This window comes from Diadema antillarum, unplaced genomic scaffold, assembly GCF_040938485.1.
Source record: "Diadema antillarum isolate AM-2024a unplaced genomic scaffold, OU_Dant_1.0 seq00000266_RagTag, whole genome shotgun sequence".
NCBI classification, from domain to species: domain Eukaryota; kingdom Metazoa; phylum Echinodermata; class Echinoidea; order Diadematoida; family Diadematidae; genus Diadema; species Diadema antillarum.
Genome location: NW_027271303.1, coordinates 642,442 through 668,106, shown reverse-complemented (window position 1 = coordinate 668,106; position 25,665 = coordinate 642,442). Strand labels below are relative to the sequence as shown.

The following is a 25,665-nucleotide window of genomic DNA, read 5'->3' as shown; positions in this document are numbered from 1 at the left end:
TGGCAGAGGAAGGCGCAATTAACTATCAACATCACATGAAAAGTGCATATTCCTCCACATTATTATCACACTGGGTTATCAGGAGTTCTATTTCCCAAATAAATCAGGATGAATTTTGATCTCTCTCAAATACACTATGAGAACAAACACACAGGCTTTATTATGAAGTCAGAGGGGGAATTCTTCAATAGTGCATGTAAGAATTTAAGTTTATCACGCACAAACACTATAAACACACATACACACATGAAAAACAAAAGACCTTTTAAAGGTCAGAGGGGGTGTGCTCCTAAGCCCAAGTGATTCTTTAGGAAACTCAAACCTTTGAGCTCCATTTAGACCCTTTTGCGAGAATTGACAGATAGACGTACAAAAATAAAACAGAATTCATTTTTACATGCATCCACTTTCACTCTTTATCTCACACATAGATGCCCCTCATTTCTTTGGCACACATAAAAAAAAAGAAATAAAATCTAACACTGAATTTGCAAACAAGGGCTCCTGTACCCAAACATGCAAAGCTTTCTTCTCTGGTGTACCAATGCTATACATGGTTGCTGTACAACATAACATCACACAACAGATTACAAAACTATTTTTGACAATTGAAAACATAGGCAAGTGAGAGCTCCACAAGTTTGTGGCATGACCCACATCTTGTCTTTCTTCCACCGTTTTTACGCGCCAAGATTGTCTCATTCAACGGGTGTTTGAAGTCACGAGTGACGGTGGCAGAAATCATACCAAACTCCCTAATCAGCCACATCGTCAAATTCCGATACACATCTTGGAATATATATATATATATACACACAAATAAGTACAGTGATTATAGACTACCAGTATAGTAGGCATGATCAACGACTCAAAACTAATTCTCTCCGTGAACATAAGCAGATATGGCTGCAACAAAAGCAATACGTATATAACCAGGACAGAACTACTGTGTGGTGTCCTTGGTTTAATTTCTTCAAAGAATCGTTTCCCCTGAAATTAAACAGTGATAATAATAATACATATTGATAATGATGTGTTTGAACTCGAAAAGAAAGCAAAATGTCTCTACTGCCATCACACACTCTTGCCACTGCAAGAGATATGTCAAAAACGGAAAGAGACTCACTACATTCATACCTCATCCTCCTCTTCACCTCAGTCCACCATTTTTTAACATTTCTCTGTTGCTGTTTCTTTTTTCGTCTTTTTTTTTATCATGCATTGAAATGAATGTCCATTTCAATCTTGTAGGACTTGCAGTGTGTGTGAAGATTTTTCAAAGTTAGTCTGAAGGATTGCCCAAAGACTTGCTATGACATAATACGGACTGACAAGGCCAAGCCGCTGAGCACACTATCTAAAAAATGTGTTATGATTATTATAGGTACATCACACTGCTCGATGTCTTGCCCGCCAGGGGGAAACTTCTGTGAATATGTAGGCATTTCAAAAACGGTTCACTGGCTGTACCAGAAGAGAGATAGATTCTTCTCATCTCCTTGCCAACCTAAGCCCCGATCGGAGTATGAAGCTTGAATCGAAAGATCGAATCGCACAAATGCATGTTGAACCTGCCCTCCTGGGTCAGTAAGGGACAGAACAATTTCCTATGCAGCTCAGTTCTGTCCCATTCCCCCCATTCCCTTGCCCCTGCCCCAACAATGCAAGTCTAGAGTGAAATATCCATGAACTTTGGTGGTGGTGTCGACAAGAAAAAGATTCACCTTTTTCCCTTTTTGTCTCATCCCCACAGCTACTTAGACTGCATCATCCAGAGAGAAACATCAATACATTTGAATGCACTATGAAAAATGACTTACTGGGAACAGCATCTCTGTTTCATCTTCCCACTCTCATTCTCATCTCCATGGTTACCCAACAACCTGCTGTTGCTGCTGGCGTTCCAGCTCCTCCACACTCATGATCTTCTGGCCGCTGGGGATGCTAGGTGGCATCTTGCCCATGGGCTGCTTGAGCAGCTCAGGCCCAAACCACTTGGCCAGCTGGTTGATGGGGGAGCGCCGGTGGTCTGATGGGTTGACCCCGCCCGCCTGCTGCATGCCCCCGGAGTGGTGGGGATGGGCGGGGTGAGGGTGGTGGTGATGCTGCTGCTGCTGCTGCTGCATGTGAGGCGGAGGGGCGGCGTGGTGCTGTGGGTGGTGCTGGTGGTGGGAGTGGGGATGGTTGTGAAGAGGATGCTGCTGCTGTGGGTGACCAGGGGGCGGCATGTTGGGTTGGTGCTTGCTGCCCTGCTGTGGAGGCGGGCCTTGCTGGTGGTGGTGATGCTGGGGTCCATGCGGTCCCTGGTGCCGCTGCTGAAACAGATCTAGAAGTATTTAAAAAAAGGGAAATGGCAAAACAAAAGTGATTTGACTCTGCCTGCCTTAATCAAAGTATGGAGAGATTCATGGGTGGTCCAATTCATTCATTGCTGACCACAGTACATTCGAAAATCATGCAAAGAACAAGTCGGTGAATAGGTGCATCAAAGCATACACTCATCGGTAACAGTCAACTCCAGTCAAGATTCTTTAGCTGTGTGTGTACTTACACAGAGATCAGCAATAAAGCTGTACACAACCGGCTATGGGAATTATGGAATATATCCGAACCACGCCCACCTACCCACTCCATAAATCCCCATGCTAACAGGTCTTTAAATGTTTGACTCACCATACCACTTTTGTCAATCTTGAAGACAATACAGGGGGGCGTTTCATGAAGTGTTTTGGTTGGATATTTTTCTGACAAACTGTTACAAGCTATTGAAATCCTTGCATCTGATTGGCTGAGAGCACATTTGTCCGACAACTTTGTCAGACAAAATGCTTCATGAAATGCCCTCCAGAGCTACAAAAATCTTGATAAAAGAAGAAATATATGCTAAAAATTCCAATGTTTGATACAGTGTCCCCTATCAAGATTTCGTTGTCTTGTCATTGTCATCAACGGCACAAGTGGATAACAAACTTTCCATAGAGGATCTGCTTACCGTTCTGCTGATGGAGGAAGTCCATGGGGTTCTGGTGGTGGGGCTGCTGAGGGGGCGGGGGTCCTCCACCCTGCTGTGCTCCCCGAGCCAGGTTGGCCAGGTTGGCACTGCCTGGGTTGCCCTGGCCCTTGCCCACCCCAGGGAAGGTACCCTGGTGCTGCTGCTGTTGCTGCTGCTGCTGCTGGGAATTCAACATCATCTGCTGCAGGTTGGGGGGTATCCCTCGATTCATGTTCTGGGTCAAGGACAAAAGAAAATGAGGGTAACTCTTTGTAATCCTAAGCTCTCTCCTAGAAAAAAAAAGGAAGAAAAACACAAAGGAAACACATCATTTTATACATGCCACAGTCATGCACATAAATGAAAACTACATTCATACTTTGGCATAAAATCAAACAAACAAACAAACAATGACATGGCCTACACTTTTTAAGTTATGCTGGCAAAGATGACAAGCCGAGCCTTGGCCATCATGTGATCTTTACAAAATATCCTCATAATATGCAATTCACCAACAGACACAAGGTTGAGAGCCACAAACCTGTAGAGGGACCTGTGAGAGCTGTGGGGGCGGTACGCCTCTCATCCCAGGCGGTACCATACCAGGCATCATCATGCCCCTCATGAGGTTGGCCTGCATGGCTGACGGTAACATAACCGGCATCCGCACCTGTACAACAATTGAGGGGGAGAGAGAAAGAGCGTGCACTACTGAGGTCTACTTCATCAAGTACACGAGTGTTATCATTGGTGTGGCTTGGTGCACTAAAAGATCAGTACTGCTATTGTTTTTCATTTCTTTTTCTTTTTCTGTCAGATGCAAACTGGAATCAAGTCTTTTCTAGATATCGAAGTGAGGCTCGCACTGCTTTTACTTCACTTGTTCTGCTCTATGTAACCCATATGTTTAGGTCAGTGATGATGATAATATCTGAACGTGAGATGTTCAATGCATGTCCATTATTGTATGGATCGAATAGAATGATGGTGTATTTCCTTCATTTTGTTACTGGAAAATAATCTGATGCTTCTTACCATCCCACCCTCCTCACATCTTGTATTCCCTTTTAGAGAAGTCGCTACTCTCACCAGCCACATCGATATGAAGAATCACAACAAGAACAGACGTTAATCATCGTTAATGAATGCTCGAGTGTCACTGTGAGAACAGTACATGTGAGGAAGTGCTAACCTGCTGTTGCTGTGCCTGCATCACTTGTTGCTGAGGCATACCCATGCCACGGGTCATGGGGAAGGCATGCTGCTGCTGCTGTTGCTGCTGTTGGTGTGGTACGTTGGGTGGTGTCGGTGGCTTGGCAACCCTCTCTCCCATCCTGTTGGCCTCTGGCCTCTGCTGCCCCTGATGATACTGCTGCTGTTGCTGTTGCTGCTGCTGTGGCGGCGGCCCTTGTCCAACCAGCCCCGGAGGATGGTGGTTCTGCTTCACCCCACCATGCTGCTGGTGGAAGTTCTGCTGCTGTTGCTGCTGCTGGATGTGTTGGTTGGGTGGGGCGTGGGCGTGAGCATGGCTCTCAGGTCGGAAGGCCTTCATCGGACCGCCACCGGGGTGGTGCTGCTGGTGCTGTTGAGCCTTCGGTACTTCCGGCTGATCAGGAGTGCTCTGGTTCTCCTGCAGGAGGTGCGGAGGGGGTTGAGATCTGTGGGCGTGGGCTGGTGGATGGGCGTACGGGTCTCTTCGATCGGCACCCTGCTGCTGCTGCTGATGCTGCTGCTGGTGCATCTGTGGCGCACCTGCTGCCTGATTCTGGGACCGGTGAGGTTGAGGAGTGGCCTGGGGCACCGCTTGGGGCTTGTCCATCTGAGGATGCTTGGGGGAATTACCTTTGGTTTCCTCCACATTCTCTCCACCTGCATTGGGCTGGTGGTCAGCTGCTGGGGTAATACAAGCAGAAGGACCCTACATCAGAGTCAAATTAGTCATCAAAGCAAAACCATGACTCATTGAATGCCTCCAATGGGAGCATTCACTGCACATGAAACTCCAACATGACAGACACTCTCCAAAGAGACTGTGATTACGGAAGACAAAGTTTTAAAGTGAACAGAAAGTGCAACAAGTAAAACGTTTGGTATATTACTGCATCGGAGCAGACTTCGCCTACACCAACCTGAATTTATAGCACCACCCTCCTGGACCATCTGGGGCTCCCCCTTGCCTCTCTCCCCCGGCTTGCTGGCCCCCTGGCTGGCTGCCTTGGCCTCCGCCTTGCTCTCGTGCATCTTGCGGATCACCGAGGTCGGCATGAAGGCGGTGGCCAACTTGGTTGAAGCCTGTAGAGGGCGCCATAACATTGCACACAGTGAGCAGATTTTACATCAATGCAGACACTCAACATCACACACACACACACACACACACACGTACTGGTTGTTGCTTACCCAATGCACATTTTTCAGAGGGCCAGAAATGGATTTGAATTCTAAGACCTACACAGATTGCACTGGTTTGTGACACTCGGTAAAATCACTACAACAGAGTAGTTATGGCATATAGACATTGTGACAACTGAATGACAGATGCATGGCAGAAATAAGAAAGAAATGGATGCACATCACACATATATTGATAATATTGGTCACTATCACACTATAAAGATTATGTTTTTGTGAATAAAATTTGTGTGTCCCTTTTGAAACCCTGATATGATTAGATTTCTTTCGTAAACTGGTATATTGTAGAGGTAGGTAATTCAGACCTTCCCTTAGAATAGCAAATCTGAAAACTTCTTTCTGATGGAGAATGAAACAATACTATAAATTTCCAGTGAATTTATTCGAAACACAGATTCTGTTATTTTGGTACAAAAGGAGAGCATATTCTCAAGTGACATGGGGTTAGATTGTTGGTTTTTTTTTTTTTTTCTATTTTTAAAAACTCTGAGGTGTACATGAAAGAATACAACATTTACAAAATGCATTCCTTTGCAACACCCTTCAAAGAAGTACTGGTAATAGTGCAAACCTTGTGGCCAGGAGTGCCTGGGGGTGTGCTGGACACACTGCCGCTCTTCTGCTGCTGTCCAGCACGTCCTGGCTGCTGGTTGGCCAGTGTCTGAGGCTGCGTCTGCTGAGTTGCCCCCTGTTGCTGCTGTTGCTGTTGCTGCTGTTGCTGCTGCTGCTGAGAGGTGGCAACATGCTGTGGCTGTTGCTGCTGCTGCTGGTATGACTGTGGTTGTTTTGCACCGGGCTGCGGTGTCTGCTTCAGCTGCGACTGTGGCTGGCTTGGTTGGCCGGCGACAGAGACAGCTGGTGACTTGGCCCTGAGAAGTGGTAGTTTGGATGAGCAATAGATGACACTTATATCATCAACATTAACTGGAGTAACTGATTGAATCTCTGTTCCGCACTTGCTTATCATAATTTGCACTAACAACAATCTAAACCCTACATAAAATAGCAACAAACTAAAATCAAAATGCTGCTGTCTGCTTCATTATACAAGCTCAAGAACATCAAACTGGGAAAAGTTTAACTTTACACAAAAGGATTAAAAATCAAACTTTTCCAAGCTGTCAAACTTCTAGGGTTACACTGTGTGTGACTTCACAGTGTAATGCCATGATATTGTGATTGTGAAGGAGCATTCTTGGTAATATCATCTTCACATCTTGAGATAGATCGTCTCACCTAGCTGCCTCCTTGGCCTTAACTTCTCCTTCCGCACGTCCTTCTAAGGAGCATTCTTTAACAACATCATGATATTAAATCAACTCAACAGGGGCGAAAATTCCCACCCCTTCCCCACTGAGGACATCTTGAGATGGATTGTCTCACCTAGCTGCCTCCTTGGCTTTATACTTATCCTCCTGCACCTCCTGCTAAAGAGCATTCTTAGCAACATCATGAAGTTAAATCAACTCAACAGGTGCTAAAATCCCCACCCCTTCCCCACTGGGGACAGCTTGAGATGGACCGGCTTACCTAGCTGCCTCCTTGGCCTTGAACTTCTCCTTCTGCACCTCCAGCTGCTTCCTGATCAGAGCCTGCTGCAGGATGTTCTGGGTGTGCTTGGCCAGCTCCTGAGGTGAGGGGATGCGCTGGGGCAGCAGCGGGTTGGTCTGGGAGGGGCCAGGCGGGGCCAGGGTGTTGCCGCTCCCGCCGCCCCCTCCGAGGAGAGGGGAGGAGGCCAGACCGGCGGTCACCAGGCTGGGCGGGGCCATGGTACCAGGCAGCGGGCTGTGGGACTGGGAGTGGAGGGCCGCTGGAGAGGTGGGCAGTGGTGACTGGTGGCCGGTGAGCGCTGCAAAGGAACCCAGACATAATGAAAAATGCCAATTTGGAATCATACAAATGGTCAAGCTGAATACTAGAGCCATCATTTCAAGTCTTTGTACCTTACTGGTTTTCATCAGCACCGAATATATTCAGCTGTATGCTTTATTTTCCTTCAGCCAGGGTCTACGTATATGACTGTAACCTGTAACTTTTCTAGGAATCTCAAAGGCAACTTCAGAATGGAAACCTTACTACAACTCGCACATTCCAACGTGGACAGACTGAAAGATAATCCCTAATTTCACTATTTTCATTTCACAAACTTGTGTGTAGACTAAGTACATATTTTTTATGAGTTATGATACCATTGGCAATCAGTCTTTTACTTTGGGAAATACATCAAAAATTTTATTGGATGCCAGGGAAGAATCACATTAAAAGAATAAGGAATTACGTGGTATAACAGCTACAATCAAGAATTTAGTCTGAATTGAGAACTGTGGAGGTACAAATATGTGGCACATTCATACAGAAACTGCCATCCAAGAAATATATTCTATACGAATGATAGCAATTACGACAACAGACAAAAATAACATCTTAGAAAGAGAAATACTCAATGGCAGCAAGAAGAGCAGGCATGTTCTACAGCAAGATTGAAGCACTGACCAAAGTGAATAAAGAGATGACGAGGTAGTGATTACAATGCGGGTTTAGAGTACAAGGGGAATGAGCAACGGAACTCACCGACGGGCGACTGCATGCGGGGCATGGATGTAATCAGTGCCTGGGCCAGGATCTCACGCGGGGAGGCGGCTCGGTTGATCTGTCCGGCGGCAGAGGGAGTCAGCTGGGCCTCCTTGTTGGCCTGGGCCATGAGGGCGGCGGCAAAGCCTGGGTTGGCCTTGGCCAGCCTGAGGATGGTCAGTACGGCCTCCTGGTTGGGCGGGACTGGGCTTGCCCGCTGCCTCTGCAAAAGGTACAAGTTTGTGGCACACTCTTACTGTATAGGGAAAGGGTAACTACATGAAAGTGTGGATTTTTTTCTTATCCTTCAATTCTTTGCAATATTGCAATGCAATGAAGAATCAAAGAAATATGTCCCCCCCCCAAAAAAAAAAAAAAAACTAGAAATGTCGCTATGGCGACTGATGCCTCCGCCATAATGCATGATTCTCCCAATAGGTGTATAGTACAATGTCTTCACAATGTGTGATGACAGTTTCACATAACTGGCAAAATATCGAAATGACAGGTTTGTCAAAGTATCTTTAATGTTCACTTTCCATGATCTGGGTTTGCTATAATTGTCTATTAAAGAGTGCAGGTACACATATTTGGGGAATTGAACATTTTTACTTGACTTCTGACCGACCTTATTATAAGTTTATGCATTGAGTATAATTTCAAAGGTATGAAGAAAGAGTGTAATTACAGTACAAAATATTTTTTTTTAATTTAAACCTGACCTTTGACCCTTAACCTTTGACCTTTGACCTTCTGGCTGGAAATTTCCAAGAGAATCTCCATTGAGTAATACATGTACATATATTGAATTTTAAAACTAATAATGCAATCATTGCATAATCTAGTATATGAGGGAAATAGTAACATTTTGAGGAGTTGACCTTGACCTTTGACCCCCTGACTTTTGACCCATGATCCCTAAACTCCCTAGATAATCCCTGCCAGTCAGTACATGCATATGTACCAAGTTCCATGAAGATACATTGAACCACTTGCGAGAAAAGTGATATTGCAACATTTTCAACTAACCTGTGACCTTTTGACCTTTGACCTTATGACATGAAACTCTCTCTGGCGAATCTTAATGCAGTAGTACATGTCTACACTAAGTTTCAAGAAAATAACTGCGGGCATTGCACAGATATGGGGAAATAGCAACATTTTTAGCATTTGACCTTGACCTTTTGACCTTTGACCTCTTGCCAATGTCACTACAATCTACTCAACTAATTGTCCCATCATACGTACATCATCCTTGGACCAAGTTTGGTGAAAGCTGCTTCATCCAGTTTTGAGTTATCACGTAAAAAGATAAATTTTAGGATTTGACCTTGATCTTTGACCTTTGACCTCTGTCCGATTTCACTGAAAAACTAATCAAGTAATGGTCTTATCATACACCATCCTCCACCAAAGTTTGGTGAAATTTGCTCCATCCAGTCTTGAGTTATCGCGTAAACGGATGCAATTTCATGATTTGACCTTGACCTTTGACCTTTGACCTTTAGCCAATTTCACCCAAAATCTAATCAAATCATTGCCCCATCATACTTCATACTTGGACCAAGTTTGGTAAAATTCCAGTAAATATTACTCAAGTTATCGCGTAAACGAAAGCGGACGGACGGACGGACGTACGGACGTACGGACGGACGTACGGACGGACGGACAACCCGAAAACATAATGCCTCCGGCACCACTTCGTGGCGGAGGCATAAAAAAGAAGGAAGTAACGGTTAGTCTGGCTTTGCAAATGTTCTATGCAATTAAGTTCATCTTACACTGTCAACACAGTAAAGTGCTAACAGAAAGAATCTCAAATTTCAAATTACTTGAATTGTAAATCAACCACCTGGTACAGGGATTGCTCAATGAACTTCTCGTGGGAGAAAAAAAGAAATGACAACATCAAGGTGACTGTGATTCCCAATACTTACAGCAAGCTGCTGCTGCTGTTGCTGCTGGAGAAGCTGATACTGTCTGATCAGGCCGGCCATCAGCTCTGGGTTCTGGTGCAGGAGGGCCTGGGCCTGCTCCAGACTAGCCGGCTGGGCGGTCGCCGGTGGAGGGGCGGACCTGGGGCCCTGGTTGACGTGGGGGACCACCATGGGATGGTGGGCGGCGGTGCTGGAGGTAGGGGTGGGCGGGGCATGGGTCTTGAAGAGGGCTGCCATTACTTCTTGGTTGACTGGTGATGGACCTCTGCAAAATGGAAAGCAGCAGCAATTTATATTCAAGGCATTGCGCTGGAAGTTGGTAATACAATTGTAATTCTTTGCTTTGACAGTACAACAGTCGACACAAGTCAAATTAAACTATTGTACAATAATGAGGTCTTACACAACAGCTCCATCATAGCTTGAGTATGTTAAGGGCTGTTATCTCCCGAAGTGAAGCTTATGATCATCAGTCTTATGCATTAGATATCCCATTTATTTTAATGTAGGTTACTGTAAAAGCTGTTATTTTCACAAGGGTTTATTTTCGCAAATCTCATAACATGCGAAACTCTAGTGAAAGGAGAGGCATTAGTGCACTTACAATAGCCTCGGTGTCAAATCATGAATACATCTCGCAAAAATGTCTGTATGCAGAAAAAACCAGTTGTTACACACAGTAATAGACCAGTTTGTAATTCCACTTTGCGCATGAGCAGCAGAAGGTCATTTGTACCAACAGGCATTCTGGTTTGTAAATTCACTGAGATAAGCATCTGTGATGCGATGATTATTCATGTGATCCTTATCTTAATGGTGCTTGCCAGCACATCCACCTAACAGCAAGACTGGTATTTCGCAATATACCTGGTAACAGGAAATAGGCTGTTATTGCATTCAATACAAAACAATGAAATGGATACCTGTTAAACTGTCAACTAGAGTATTCTGATCACCTGATCTAAACGCACGTTCATTCTTGGTTTGAACATGAATTCCACAAATTGTTACGTCGGGCAAGCTTATGCATTATGCCGCATTGAAAACGAGTGAAGTGCCTAACCAACTGACAAAAAAGAAAGGTCATTTGTACCAATGTGTACATGAGCTAATTACGAACTGGCTTATTGAAGATCATCTCACTGACCTGTTATCTGGAAGGTTCAGGATGGGTCCCTCCCTTGTAGGGGCACTGTGAGGGTGGGTCTGTCTCGCTGCATGAACCAGTCCCGGAGGCAAGGGGGACACGCCCCTCCCTCCTCCCCCTCCTCCTCCTCCTCCAGGTAGGTGCTGCTGCTGCTGAGTCTGCGGTTGGGAGAGGCGCTGCTGCTGCTGCTGCTGCTGCTGCTGGGCAGACGCCTGCTGCTCTGCCGCTTTGAGCCTCATCATCATGGCTGCCTTGTCCACTGCGCTGGGAGGGGGCATACCCTGGGCGAGGGTGGGCGGGGAGGGGGAGTTGAGCCGGAGGTTGGGATGCACGGGCTTGGGAGATGATGACCTCTCCTCTGCAGGCTGTGAGAACAGACAGAGACAGTTTAGTAAACTCAGCTTCAGCACATCTCTTTATACAAGGCCACAACTAAATGATGGCAGGCCATCTCGCACTTGCCAAAAATTAAGATTTAATGTAAATATATAAAATCAAACTCATTAGATTATCATTTCTTTCTTCATTATGCAACAAACAATGTTTTCTAGTTTGTAAAGAAAAAGAGGTGTTGTTCTTTTTTATTTTGTCTGTTTCGTTTTTTCCTTCATCTTCCATGTTCTTCAAGCTTAGTCTCCTGAAATCATCATATGTCGAGTGCTCATTGATTATTTACACTGTCTTGTGCTACACACAATCTAAAAATCTGAAACTTAAATGACAGTGCAATCTACCATAAACCAGGCCATGGCACGAAAAAATTGAAGATAACAGCGGTATACAATGGAGCTCACCACTGGCCTTCCAAGCCCTCCCCCAGCCTTCATGCTGGCGATGAAACTGTTGAAGGCCGACTGGTCTGCCTTCTGTGGTGAGGTGGGTCTGCCCTGGCCAGAGGCATACATCATGAGCTGCTGGGGAAGGCCTCCCACACCACCACCACCACCACCGCCGCCAGCACCACCACCCCCAACTCCTCCTGCGGATGGGGCCAGCGGGTTGGATCCGCTCCTGGAGTGGGCGGGGCTGCCGCCCGCCTTGCTGTTGTCATTCAAGGTGGTGTTCTTGAGGTCGGCCTCAATCTCTGCTAAGCTCTTGGCTTGGCCTGCCATTACTGTAAAGATTTCAGAGCACACTCCATGAGATTTATGTAAGTCAAGTGATCTTTGCATTGGGAATTTTAGTTAATCATTCATTTACAGAATTGAAATCTACCCTACAAATATAATTGATATATATGCTACATTTTAGTTTGCTTGAAGGAAACTGAATCCATCAGGATTCCACATACACATAAATTTAAGTCCCCACTAGGCATTACAAGCATATTCAAGAATTTGCAAGTGTTGGACTTGGCTTTACATTGTTTATGAGTTATGTGATTGTAATCTAAACAGTCATATTCCAGAATTATCCTTCATCACATGCGAAACATAATCATTATTTTTATCACCATTGCAATGCAGTGTAATTATTTTTTGACATTTTTTTAGAAGTGCTAGGTTTTCCTTGTTTTGTTTTTTTCCCCTTGAAGGAATTCATACTGAGAATTCTGCTCTGGCTTTTAGTCTTCTACCACACTCACATTTTTGTCTGACCACTGTCTTGCGGTAGTCCTCATCGCCATTTTCTTGGGCCCGGGGTTGGGGGAGGAGGCCGGGGGGATTGGTGGGCCCCATGGGGGACTGCTGCTGCTGCTGCTCCTTGTTCTTCTTGATCATGCCCAGGATGGCAAGTTCTGCGGGATTTGTCATGGGCGCCCCCTCGGCCGGCTTGATGGGGGTAAAGACGCGGTCACCCATGGTCACCGTTGGGCTCGGTCTATTCATCAGCTCTACAGATGACAGAAACGACAGAAACAGAGACTGTTAGGAATCTCAGGGCTACAACTTTGCATCAATACTCAAGGCACACAAGAAAACCAGATGCTTTCAAAATTCTGCACCAGTCAATCAGAAAGACAGATAAGATGCTCAGGCGGGGCTCTATATAAGTGGTGGCCAAGTGGCCAAGGGCCACTAAAATTTCATGTTGGGCCACCAAATAACCATGAAGGTTATCTTTTCGTGACTCGATCAGGCAATTAAAGGCATAATTTACCATTTGCAGATGAAGCAAAAACCCAGAATTAGTGCTTCAAAATAGTTCTAAAATGTGAGTTAGGGAGAGAAACAACCAATGTAAAAATTTGAAACAGTATAATAGATGTTAAGTATTGTTAAATATACAAAATGTGAACAATAGTTATAATAAAAATGCTTCCAGACTAAACCGTCTACAGTTATGGTTTAATGAGAAAAATAGTGATATCTCCTTATATTTTAGGTTTTTTGCAAAAATTTAATACAGTAAGATGTTCTGTGATACAACTGACCTATACATATATCAAAAGTGATATCTTGAACATTTTTTAAATCACTGCTCCCAAAGGTAAACAGGACCTGATTCAAAATGGATTGTTACATTTGCTTTTGTTTCAGACCACCACATATCTTTTTCCGGCCACAAAAATTTCATATTAGCTTTTAGTAGCCCAGAGAAAAAAGTTAGTGTCAAGCCCTGGCTTAGGCTTGATTTTCAAAGCACACATCCAACTTTTCAAAGCTACAGAAATCTGTTACTGCAACTGCAAAGGCTACTGTAAAAGTGGTTTCTTTCGCGTACAGAAACTTTCGCGGTTTCCATCGGTGCCGACTTTTTCACGTGTGTTTAAATTCGCGGTCGGTAATGATAGCGTTGTAACAAGCCACGAGTTCAAAACATTTTCGCGTGATGTTAAATTCGCGGTTCAACCTCAAAGCGCGAAAAGCGCGAAAATAAAACCACCGCGAAAGAAACCACTTATACAGTAGCTGAAGTTTCATCCACTTATTGTATTCTCACAACTGTGCTTGTGAATGCATGCATTTACACATCTGGGCACTTTCGAGAAGATACATTTCAAAACGCTTGAAATAGGCACACATTACACTCGACCCAACATCTACCGAATCTTTCTCTCACCTTCCAGGCCCGCCGCGTAGTACTCCAGTTCCGGGTCGTGGGGCGAGGAGCGGTGGCTGTTGCTGTGACTGGTGCCTCCGCTGTCGGTGCGGTTACGGGGCGCGCTGGAGAAGAGGTGACTGAATCGACTCTTCCCTGTCACTGTGTCTCCCTCATCAGGATTGGTTATCTGGGGCTGGTAACAGGGAATAGGAATACAGTCGTTAAAGGTCCGGTTTACCTTTGGGAGCAGTGATTTAAAAAACATGTTCAAGATATCACATTTGATGCACATGTGTAGGTCACTTGTATCACAAAACATCCTACAATATAAAATTTTCGCAATAAAGCCTAAAATTTAAGGAGATATCATTATTTTTCTTAATAAACCATAACTGTAGACGATTTAGTCGGGAAACATTTTTATTATAACTATTGTTCACATTTTGTATATTTAACAATACTTAGCATCAATTTTACTGATTCAAATTTTCACAGTGGTTGCTTCTATCCCTAACTCACATTTTAGAACTATTTTAAAGCACTAATGCTGGGTTTTTGTTTCATCTGCAAATGGTAAATTACGCCTTTAAGTTTTGTTACGTTGGCACTTACAGCCCTCCCCTCCCTCCTTCCCCAACCCCCACGTTGGTGTTGTAATCACTATAAAGGGGCAAACCCGAAAAATTAGACTTCCAAATATATATGAACAAAGTTGGGTCAAAGGTAAGGCAAATTGGTAGCATCTTCACAATGACTCCCTATACTGTACAAGTGGAAATTTTCGCAGTGTTGAAGTTTTCGCACATTTCGCGCAACCAGAAACTAGCACGAAAGTAACAGGACACAAATATTTTTGCTTGCCATATGTTCCAATAGCTGATGTCTTGATTCACGGTATTAAAAACACGCGAAATTCTTCTTACCTGGCCAAGCGCGAAAAATTAGCAGCGCGAAAATATCCTTTTACAGTTATCCTCCATGCATCATCACATTACCTGTGTACGCTATGTATTTTGTGAAGTTTTTATTTTTGCAAATTTTGCAAGTCGGATGCTATTCTCAAATTTTACAACATGCAGAAGTATCAACTCTGAACCCAACATAAATGCAACATGCATATGTACATTTCTCCGTCCATTACTGTACTACATGATCACAAATTCACCACTCGCAAAATTGTCGGGGAAGTCCTGAATCACAAAAAATTATTCACACAAAATAGCAGTATACAGTATGATAGCAAGAAAAACGAAATGTTAGAGATGTCAATTCAACAAGTACTTTCTCTGTCGCGGGGACACTGTGTCTTAGTACAAGCCGCTCTCATCTCCTTTCCCAGTAAAGGCATCCTAAATTTGATCCCACCTAGTGTGTTCTTACCTGGACAAAGTGTTTTACCCATTATGTCTTTTTTCAGAAATGAAATGGCAGGACCTTACGCGGAGTAGTGATAACACACAGATGAGGCTAGACAATGCATTGTCGGAAACATTTATGTGACACGAGTATATCCATTTCAAAAATGTTATTCCATCCACAGACAAAAGCGTGTTCTTCACCTGTATCTAGTGTATCTACAGTACTTTCTACTTATAAATACTCTTTGTACTGTCTTCTGAAACTTCTGGTATGACACTTGTCAAGGAGACTGGACCTTCACTCACCAGCATGTTGTCCATCTTGAAGAACTCATTGAAGTCAAAGTCCTTGCCTGACGTAGCACCGCTGGTGTTATTACCACTCTCCTGAGAGACTTCCGGCGAGCTCGAGCTGGCAGTTTCCATGCTGCCGTTTCGGTCAGCTACAGATGGGCCTGTCACATGAACGCAATCAAAATTAGTTTGTCATATCATCTCTTAACTTACATCTTCATCAATCTTTTATTTTTTCTCTAGTTTTGTTTACAACTATTACACTAGGCGAGACAATAAAACTAACCTTCACTGCATCAAAACATGTGCTCACAACTTCCACACTACAGACCAAAACTTCCCTTCCCTTTAATGGATGCTTCTAAAATGGCTTTGGATAAGAACACATACAGCAGAACTAAGCTATCAATGACAGATTAAAAACAAACAAATAATCAATCATGACAGACAGAGATACGACATGATCCTTTGAAAAGTAGGACAGTGTCATAAAGAATTACGTCATTCAAGTGGGTCACAAATGAGAGTTTATGCCAAACTCTTGCCTACGTGACTTTCAATTACTCCTACAAACACATCATTTATAAGTTGATTGAAACATTCAAGATGAGGCTGTCACAACCCTGCATCTTTTTCCCAAATCTTTGTCAAAGGCATTGCGCTGGCCACACTGACCATCGGCAATCAACTTACGCCTGGCCTTGACCTCTGGCTCACTCCCGCTGTCTTCCTCGTGGTCGTTGAAGCCGTGGAGGATGATGGTATCGCTCTGGCTAGTGGGACCACCAGTGAACCACTCCGGGGGATCCTCATGGCGCCGCTGGTACCCTGGTAATGGAATACACGGGTGAAAGGAAGCCAATGTTATGTAATATTCACCTCTTACAACCAGATTATGCATTAGACAGATTATACATACAGTACATTACAAGAGACAACTGAGCACGTTTTGTGCTGACATCAGATAGGCCTACTTTTCTGTTTATACACTTGATTGAGATAGCTATGACAAAATTGTCTGCATAAAACGTCTTCTATTAACTATCACAAACTAAAAGAAATGTATTTCAAACTGTTTGCAGACTCCAATGGAATGACTGTGCGATTGAATTACTACAATATCAGTACTGGTACAATGTATATTCAAGTTCTCAACCCAACTGCCCATTCAAAAGTGGCACACAAAAGCCTCCACTGATATTGAGACAAGTTAATGCTCGATTATCATGCTAAACTTTGCAACATCAGAATTATACACTTCTGCTCTCTGCAATGCTGCACTAGATTACAGAGAGAGAAAAAAGGTGTTTAAAAAAGTCGAGAAAAAGCTTACCACTGTCTCTGTTGTAACCACTACGCTTGTAGTAGCGGTCATTCCGGTTATATCCCTGGCGACCACCACCTCGATCCCCGTCCCTGAAATCTCTATCCCGGTCCCGATCTCTGTCAAAGTCGCGATCCCGGTTCCGGCTCCAATCTCTCTCGCCATCCCTATCTCTGTCACGGTCACGGTCGCGGTCTCGGTCCCGATCCCTGTCACGGAATATCTCCCGCTCGTTGTTGTCGGTCGCCAGGCGACTCCGCGAGATGATGCGGCCGCTCCCGACACGGCGCCCCGGAATGGTGCGCAGGGGGAGGTCATGGTCCTTGCCCTCCGTCGGGCTGTGGTTGTGATTTCGATCTGATCCTCCACCAGAGGACTGGAACGCCATCTGACAGCCGTGGCCAAAGCTGCGCCGCTGGGGACTGAGGACGATGCCATCTTTTTCCTCAAGGATTCTCTCTTTGGCATCTTTGGTGCACCAAAGAGAAAACAGACATTGACAAGTAGAAACAGAAAAAGAGGGAACAAGCAGAGTCACCTTATTATAATTCAATCATATACAGCTGTAGTTCCCCTAGTGTCTCTTAGAATATCACAGCATAACTAAGCAATATATAGAATATCATGCAGGGCATATAGATGCCAGATCAGGATTAATATTCATTCTTTCGCTTATCTACATAATTACACCACACTTACACTTACAATACACTAGGATTGCATCCAAATTATCTTGGAGGTACTCAGCTTCCTGGAACACTGCCCTTACTCTGCCATCAAATGTCCATTACGTGGTTCCAACAATGGACAGGAAAAATTAATCTTTTCCTGGCATCCTACATGAATTGCATAAATTGCAACTTCATGTTGGCAATTTGCCATGCCTGGATGGTCTATAAACATTGGTATACACCTTGCAGTCCATTTGGTGTGATTGTGCAATTAATTGTGATACAAAGGCCAGTCTAGCTTCTGAGGGGATACCCCAAGTAATGTGTAATAGGAAACATTCCTATGATCAATATTTGGTGTTGTGCTAAGGTCGGTGAACTTCACTCACTCACTTAAATCTTACAGTGGTTGTGAGTATTTCTACACATGAAATTTGTTTTTAAAAAAATAGTAAAATAATAAAAATCATTTTCAGTCATATTGTATTCATACCAGTTCAGTCAAGCAAAATTTTTACTAAAAATTTCCACATTGTCAAGAATTCCATGTTTACAGTACCAGCAAGCTTAATGAATCAGTTCCATCCTCAAAAAGCATTTTCCAGTCTTCCAGAGATGAGTGACAAAAAACTGCAAGATACATAAATTAACTACTCTATCAAATTTCCTGTGCTGGTACGATTGAGGAGAATACAGCTATATGAAATTTTAAAAAGTGAAACAAAAAATAAAGCTACAGTAACTCACCAGAATATTTCTTGCGTACGGGCTCCTTCCCTTCAAACAAGGTCAGGGGAGAAGGTCCCCTCGACTTCCTTCCTGAGAACGAGGCATGCCACAGCTCCGGCTCCCAAACGCCCCTTTCACTGAATGAGGAAGGGGGAGCAAAGTCCAAGCACCGAAAGTTGCCAGTATCAAGCATCTTGAAATAACTTAACAACGTCATCCACCATAAAGGATGCACACAAATGAAGTTGCTTTCATTTGCAGCTTTCTCTACTATTTATACTTTGTATTAATGTCCCATCATACTGATCAGTATCATTATAGTCCTTTATGCGGTTAAACAAAACTGTCATCCATGCTGAAGCAGACAAAAGAAGCTCACTTTCCTCATTCGTGTGTGCATGTTTTTTGTCTTTTCATCAAGTCTTTCTCTCAAGTTCTTCAGGCATAGTGTAGATTAGTTTACTACTATTGGACTCACTGTCTTCTCATTACACTAATGGAGTAGTTACACGTACATGCTACCCTACATTCTTGATGGGGGTAGGGTGGCTATAATACATTTCCATCAAAGTACCTCCTTTAAAAAAAAAAAAAGTTGTCCGATTTGTCACATTGACAAGCTAAGGGCTAATAACTTCTTTTAACATACAGAGAATGTTCAGTAGAATCATTTATAGATCATGCAACTTTATGCTAATCACATCTAAAGATCATTGCAAAGGTTTACACTGAAAGCATCTTCTTTATTTATTCTCAGAACAGTAACAGCACATTTGCACCACTTGCTTTCATCAGCTATGAAATATATCCTGTCTGCAATGCTTGACACTACAACTGTACATCACAATGTACAAAAGGCACGAGCACTATTAACACTGTCACACCACCGTAAGGGTGCATGACGTGGCCTAAAACAACAATCTGAAAGAGCAACTTTGAAAGTTTGACATTAAGAAAAGTGACTTACTCGCAGAATTCATTCAGCAGACATTCTGGCTTCTTCTTTGACGCTGGGCTATTCCGCAAATCCCACAGTTCATCCTAATGAAGAGGTAAAGATACGGCAAATTGTATGTTTTAGCTTGTTGTACCACATGAAATTTGTATTCTTGACTACAGTGCACATTTGTATTTAATCTTCTCAGTCAGGTCAGGTACTTTATCTGGTAATTCAATGCAAACATGGCATCTGTTTGGCACTATCACGTCACGAGTTTAAAGTGAAAACATAGTTTTGGTAAGGGTTTGAAAACCCGTCTGGCACCATTTCATATTTGCTTGCAATATATCGAAAGAGTCTACAAAGAAACTTACCTGGCTGACGCGATTTGCCAGGATGATGAGTCGTTTTGGAGTATTTTGAGAAAAATAATAAAAGTCGGAAAACCGACTTTTATTCCAGAAGGATCCAGACTAACTCGGTCTCAGGGAAAACTTGACCCTATTTCAGACAATTTACACGCAGTTCGTGATTGCCATATTCCACTGTATAATACCAAACGAGGCCTAACTGAACAGACAGGAAAGTGCGTGCTGATCCTGTACAAAATAAATGGACAGCGCGCGGTCCTCAAGCCTATACACACATCACTGCAGTTGCTGAGACGCGCTGTCTTTGAAGTTGTTGTTGTTGTTTAAAGCGTCTTTCATTGTTTTTAGAGGTGCTTGATAGGCGCACACTAATTTTGCATGCGCGCCAAAGAGGTTTTTTGATGCACGCATTGTAACAACTTGGACCATTACTGCGAGTAGCCAGAACGCGAAGTGCTAGTTTATACAGGCCGCTCCCATAGTACAACACAGTACAATTTAATCCAGGACAACCAATACAACTCAGCCCGCCGTCAAAGCGAGGCAGAGTTATCCCCGAGTCCGAGTTTAGCCTGACCCCGTTCAGGTAAGTACTGAGACTGAACCTTTTTGGGTAATATTTCGCATTTTCGTCGTTACCCATTGAATATCTTGTTATTACAGCGTTATTCCGCACATTTCCTTCGGCATACATTCACATTTGGGAGCGAAATTTGACAACTTTTGCAGGCGTACCAGAACTATGTTTTGGCTTTAAGATTCAATAATGCTGAATATTGCTCCTGGCGAAGAGCTTATCTACAAGTGCAACATCATTTGGGTTTAATATTTTCAGCTTGCAGTATGAAACATCCAATCTACATCATTAACATTTCATTGAGAAGTACAAGTATATGCACATGTAAATTTCAGTTGTATTTTTCCCTCAATTTTTGGATCGTCGCGAGATCTGGTGGTGTCACTTTGTAAAGTTCTACATTGTATTTCATTTATACATACAGCCTTAGAAAAAAACAAAAACAAAAAAACAGCACCATCCACTTCTTTATATAGTTACCGGTACCAAACATCAGTTTTTATCCATATGTTCTTTACACAAATGTAAATACATCAAGTTCTATCTAAGAATACAATCCCCTCCTGCATGCTCATTATTTTGATGCATTCAGAAACAAAAACAAACAAAATGCATACACCTGTCTTGTAAGCAATATTTACACATCCTCATAATTTGAATACCATTATCTGTTAGGCACACACAAAATTTTCATTTCTCGACTCAGTGTTCCAAGAATCTCACCCCAGAGTAATGCCATTTGACCCTCTTGGTCACTTCCTGGGGTTTGGTGGTATCCTCCTTGGTGGTACCACCAGGCTCCTCCTCTTTCCCTCCTCCATCATCCTTCTCGCTCGTCATCTCTGCCTCCTGATATGTTACAAATAAATTGATATTACAACAGGGTTGCCATCCCTGATAGAAGAAAGTCGTTACAGGGCCCTGTGTCATAAAGCTGTTCGCAAAGTTACGAATGACTTTACAATCAACTGGAATATAAAGTGCCAATATGGGTGCCCATTTTTTTCCCCTTCATTTTTAACTAAGTATGACTGTATGTTAATATTTCATAGATGTGGCAAAAACACACTTTTAACTAAAAAACATGTGTTTAAAGTGTAAGAATAATCATTCATTATTATCTGCAAATTTCAACCATAGCTATTAAAATTAACAATGATTAGGAAACCACTTGGCTTGTCATATTACAGTCGTTCGTAAAGTCGTGCGTAACTTAAAGGACAAGTTCACCTTCATAAACATAAGGATTGAGAGAATGCAACAATATTAGTAGAACACATCAGTGAAAGTTTGAGGAAAATTGGACAATCGATGCAAAAGTTATGAATTTTTAAAATTTTTGTGTTGGAACCGCTGGATGAGGAGACTACTACAGCTTGTGAGTCATATGCGTACAACAGTATAAAGAAAATGTAAAAGAAAATTCAACATATTTTCACTTTTTTCGCATAATAAAAGAGCTCTTGACTTGCCTCTTTCTAAAGGCAGGGGGAATAATATTGCCCATAACATTTGTCGGTAACGAGTCAGGGGAATGTGTACTTTTTTCAAAAGATGGAATTTTGTGAAATTCTCTTTATATTTTCCTTATATTGTTGTACGCAAGTTATTCATACACTGCAGTAGTCTTCTCATCCAGCGGTTGCTGCACAAAAATTTTAAAAATTCATAACTTTTGAACGGATTGTCTGATTTTCCTCAAACTTTCAATGATGTGTTCTACTAATATTGCTACATTCTCTCAATCCTTATGTTTATAAAGGTGAACTTGTCCTTTAACGAACAGCTTTATGAAACGGGGCCCAGGCAACAATTTTGAGGAAAAGACTTTCTTACTGAATACGCCAAATATTTTGTGAGGCTTTAATTTTTGCAAATTTTGCAAGTCGGTTGCTATTCACGACTTTAAAAGCACACAAAAATAATAATTCTGATCTAAACATGAATGTGACATGCACTCATACCAGTACATTTATAAGGAAGTCTCCAATTTTGGGGATAAAATGCCAGTTTTCAAAAATCATCAGGGGGAAAACACACACATTTTATGCAAATCCATTGGTGGATTTCATGTCATGCCTGTACGTACTTGCATATGAAGACATGGCAGACGTGTCCCTGCAGAGATTTTTTTTTTTTTAAATCACTTTTGACCATATATGAAGATTAAATTTCAATGGTATGACAAATTAATATCTGTATCTATACTTCACTGCAAACACTATCTTAGATCGTGGGAAATGACTTTCTAGTCCTATCTTGGAAAGAATTTATACAATCTTCAATTAGAATAATCACTTAGGCTACCTAGCCAGTTCCCTCAAAACTTCATCACCTTCATTAAACTGTGGTTTTAAAGGGGATGGTTAGTAACCCGACCAGTGGGAATCAGTGGGAATGCTGAGGGATGATTGTTCCAATCCTTGTGGGATTCATTTAAGAGTACAATCTACTGTTGTGTGAAAATTATTTGCTTCAGAACGGTCTCATATTCAAGTAATGTGCAGATTAATGCCCCGTCACTGACCAGGCACGCTAACTTGGAAACATTAAACTGCACATTACTTGAATATGAGACCATTCTGAAGCAAATAATTTTCTCACAATAATAGATATTATATAATGTACTCTTAAATGAATCCCACAAGGATTGGAACAATCATCCTCCAGCATTCCCACTGATCAATTACTAGCCATCCCCTTTAAAGACTTCAGGGAGCTGAAAAGAAAGTGAAAATCAGAGATATATGGACCTCAAGTACAAAAAGAAAGAAAAAAAAAAAAACCTGTCTGTCCAGAGGAGTTTTTTATCATTTTTTGACTCTCATACGGTCCTCCTCCGTGGAGAGGATTCCGTGAAGCCAGACATAGTCTCCGTAGAACATACTGTATCCCCAACGACTAGATAAAGAGCAATCTTTCAGTCAACTGTGAGGACTACATTGTACACTGTCAAAAAGTTACCGTCTGGTTTTATTATGAAAAATTACATGAAGTCACAATAACATATTTACTGTAAAACAAGGAATGTTCGCGTGCATTATAATGTCGCGAATTTCGCGAGCGCCAAGATTCACGAAATTAAAATGCACGCAAAATTTCTTGTGTACACTATATGCATTGAACGCCAATGGTAATTCGCGAAAATTTCATGCCACAAAAAAGGCCGTCGGCTCCAATTCGCGAAAATTTCGTGCCGCGAATATATCATGTTTTACAGTAATTAATAATGTCATACAGGTACTTCGTATGTTAAAACATTATGAATGTGACAGCGCTTACAAATGATGGAGCGCTGCAATGTTACCGGCATGCATCAACTTAGGCCTCCACATTTTCAATTTATGCACAATGTACCCGGTATGCAAATTTGGTGATTCAGTACCTGTACTCACGTACTTGAGCGAGGCATTTTATCTGTTATTAAATAGAACTTGTTTAAAACTTTAATGCCATGGCCATGCAACTATTGGTACTGCAGGCCTGTAATGACAAATAAATGAAATCCCTTGGATTTTTCCGAAAATTGTTTAAACTCTTGTCATTTTATAGGCATTCACTCGATCACTCGATTCACCAATTTAATTAACGCCGAACGCGGGCATCACACTGGCAAATATTAAGCAATTATCCAGCTGTTTTGCAAACATACTGAACTACATCAAATGCCTAACAATGTTAGAAGACATCTGTCATTTACCCTTGGCAAAGAAAAAACAGGAAAGGTTCAATTAAGATCCATGAAATATCCTACCATAAATCCTATTCATTGTGATAATTTTGGACTGTTAAAATCCCATGTTATATTTGAGTTTCAGATACTCTACATTTTTATTCTTGATGAGCAAAGTCTACTGAACGTACAGTAAAACGATTCCGAATTACTCATGAAACCCTCGTAATCTGCCACATTTTCAAAATCCGACAAGAACATGTGGAACATTATCTTCTCAGACACGTTGTAACACGCATGAAATGCACCGTCGTCTCCCGTATGCAAAGCGCATGAGTTATGCATGACAATGCATTCACACTGCAGCTTGCTTGTGCAGGCTTCCTTCCTCACTCCGTTTGCATGCACGTACACTGTACTTCTACTACATGATTGTATACAAAGCTGGCGACACGTCTTACCTTCACTCACTACAGGCGCAGCGCTATCTGCGCTACGGCAGACCTGCGCGGCTGCCTACTTTGAAACCTCAGGCAGCTTTCCACACAGCACAACCACCAAAAACTCGGAAGAAGTTGAAGAAATGCTTTTCAAGTTGTAACTTTCTTAAATGGGTTGCTACATGCACTGTAAGACGAAACAAAGGGGCATATTCAAAAGGTCAACTATGAAAATCTAACAGAAAGACTTCGTCCACACAAACAATCCGCGACAACGGGTCGGATACATTTAAAAAAGAGCCCGGATGTAAACAACTGTCGCTGGAAAACCATTTGACAGCAGTGTAGTGTATGTATGCATGTTTCTGCATTGCGAGTCAGCCAGCGCACACATCACAATCAAGTTCGGAGGGGAGAGGGGGGGGGGGGGGCGGTGCGGTAGAACCTATTTTAATTTCCACAACTTATAGAAAAATGCCATACGTCTACCTGAATATATAGAAACAATAGTAATAGAAATTCCATGTATACTGAATGAACTTACATTAATTAAGCAGGGCCAGAGGAACGGGGGGGGGGGGGGGGGGGCTCGGCCCACCCCCACCTTTTTTTTTTTTTTTTGCACCTTTACCCTAATAGGAATACGAGTACATAGGGTGTCACCACTTTGCCCCCCCCCCCCACACTTTTTTTTAACACCGAAGTGGCAGTACAAAAGAATAGGATGAAACCTTTGAGGGCGGTAAGGCCGTTGTTTTTGCGCTGAGGACCTGTTTGGGGGGGTTTTCTTTTTTGCTTTTTAGCTCATGAAACCCGGAAGTGCCCCCCCCCCCCCCACACACACACACACACACTTTTGAAAACGTGGCGCAGGCCGTGATATCAATTACAGTTAGCACGTCATGTTCCCCCGGGAAGAATCTCCCTCTTGCTGCTGATGACTATTGTTTGTTTGTTTGTGTGTTTGCTTGCTTGCTTGTCTGTCCGTGGTGTGTGTGTGTGTGTGTGTGTGTGTGTGTGTGTGTGTGTGTGTGCGTACGTGCGCTTTGTTTTGTGCGCTTTGTTTTGCTGTGCTTTGTTTTTGGTTTTGGTTTTTGGTTTTTGGGGGGTTTTTTGTGCGTGTTTTTTTTTTTTTTTTTTTTTTGGGGGGGGGGGGGAGGTTCTAAGCGGAGGACTGGATGAGAAGGGAATATCATATCAGAGAGGGAGAAATATCGCCCTCTCACTACCGTTACCACCCTTTC

General features: G+C 42.8%; 1 protein-coding gene across 1 annotated transcript; it reads right to left on the bottom strand.

Annotated features, from left to right (window-relative positions):
• Positions 1-1,656: 1,656 nt before the first annotated feature.
• LOC139729864 (uncharacterized) lies at positions 1,657-24,647 on the bottom strand. The gene is made up of 21 exons (XM_071640787.1): positions 24,443-24,647; positions 21,032-21,157; positions 19,388-19,461; positions 18,439-18,557; positions 17,030-17,488; positions 16,390-16,524; positions 15,709-15,857; positions 14,063-14,237; positions 12,645-12,893; positions 11,854-12,173; positions 11,235-11,424; positions 11,060-11,183; positions 9,913-10,177; positions 7,976-8,198; positions 6,935-7,253; positions 5,976-6,273; positions 5,122-5,284; positions 4,185-4,885; positions 3,534-3,662; positions 2,993-3,227; positions 1,657-2,326 (listed from the first exon to the last, which is right to left on the bottom strand). The coding sequence occupies exons 2-21, from the start codon at positions 21,146-21,148 to the stop codon at positions 1,872-1,874; spliced, it is 4,899 nt and encodes a 1,632-aa protein (XP_071496888.1). The 5' UTR covers positions 21,149-21,157; positions 24,443-24,647; the 3' UTR covers positions 1,657-1,871.
• Positions 24,648-25,665: the final 1,018 nt, after the last annotated feature.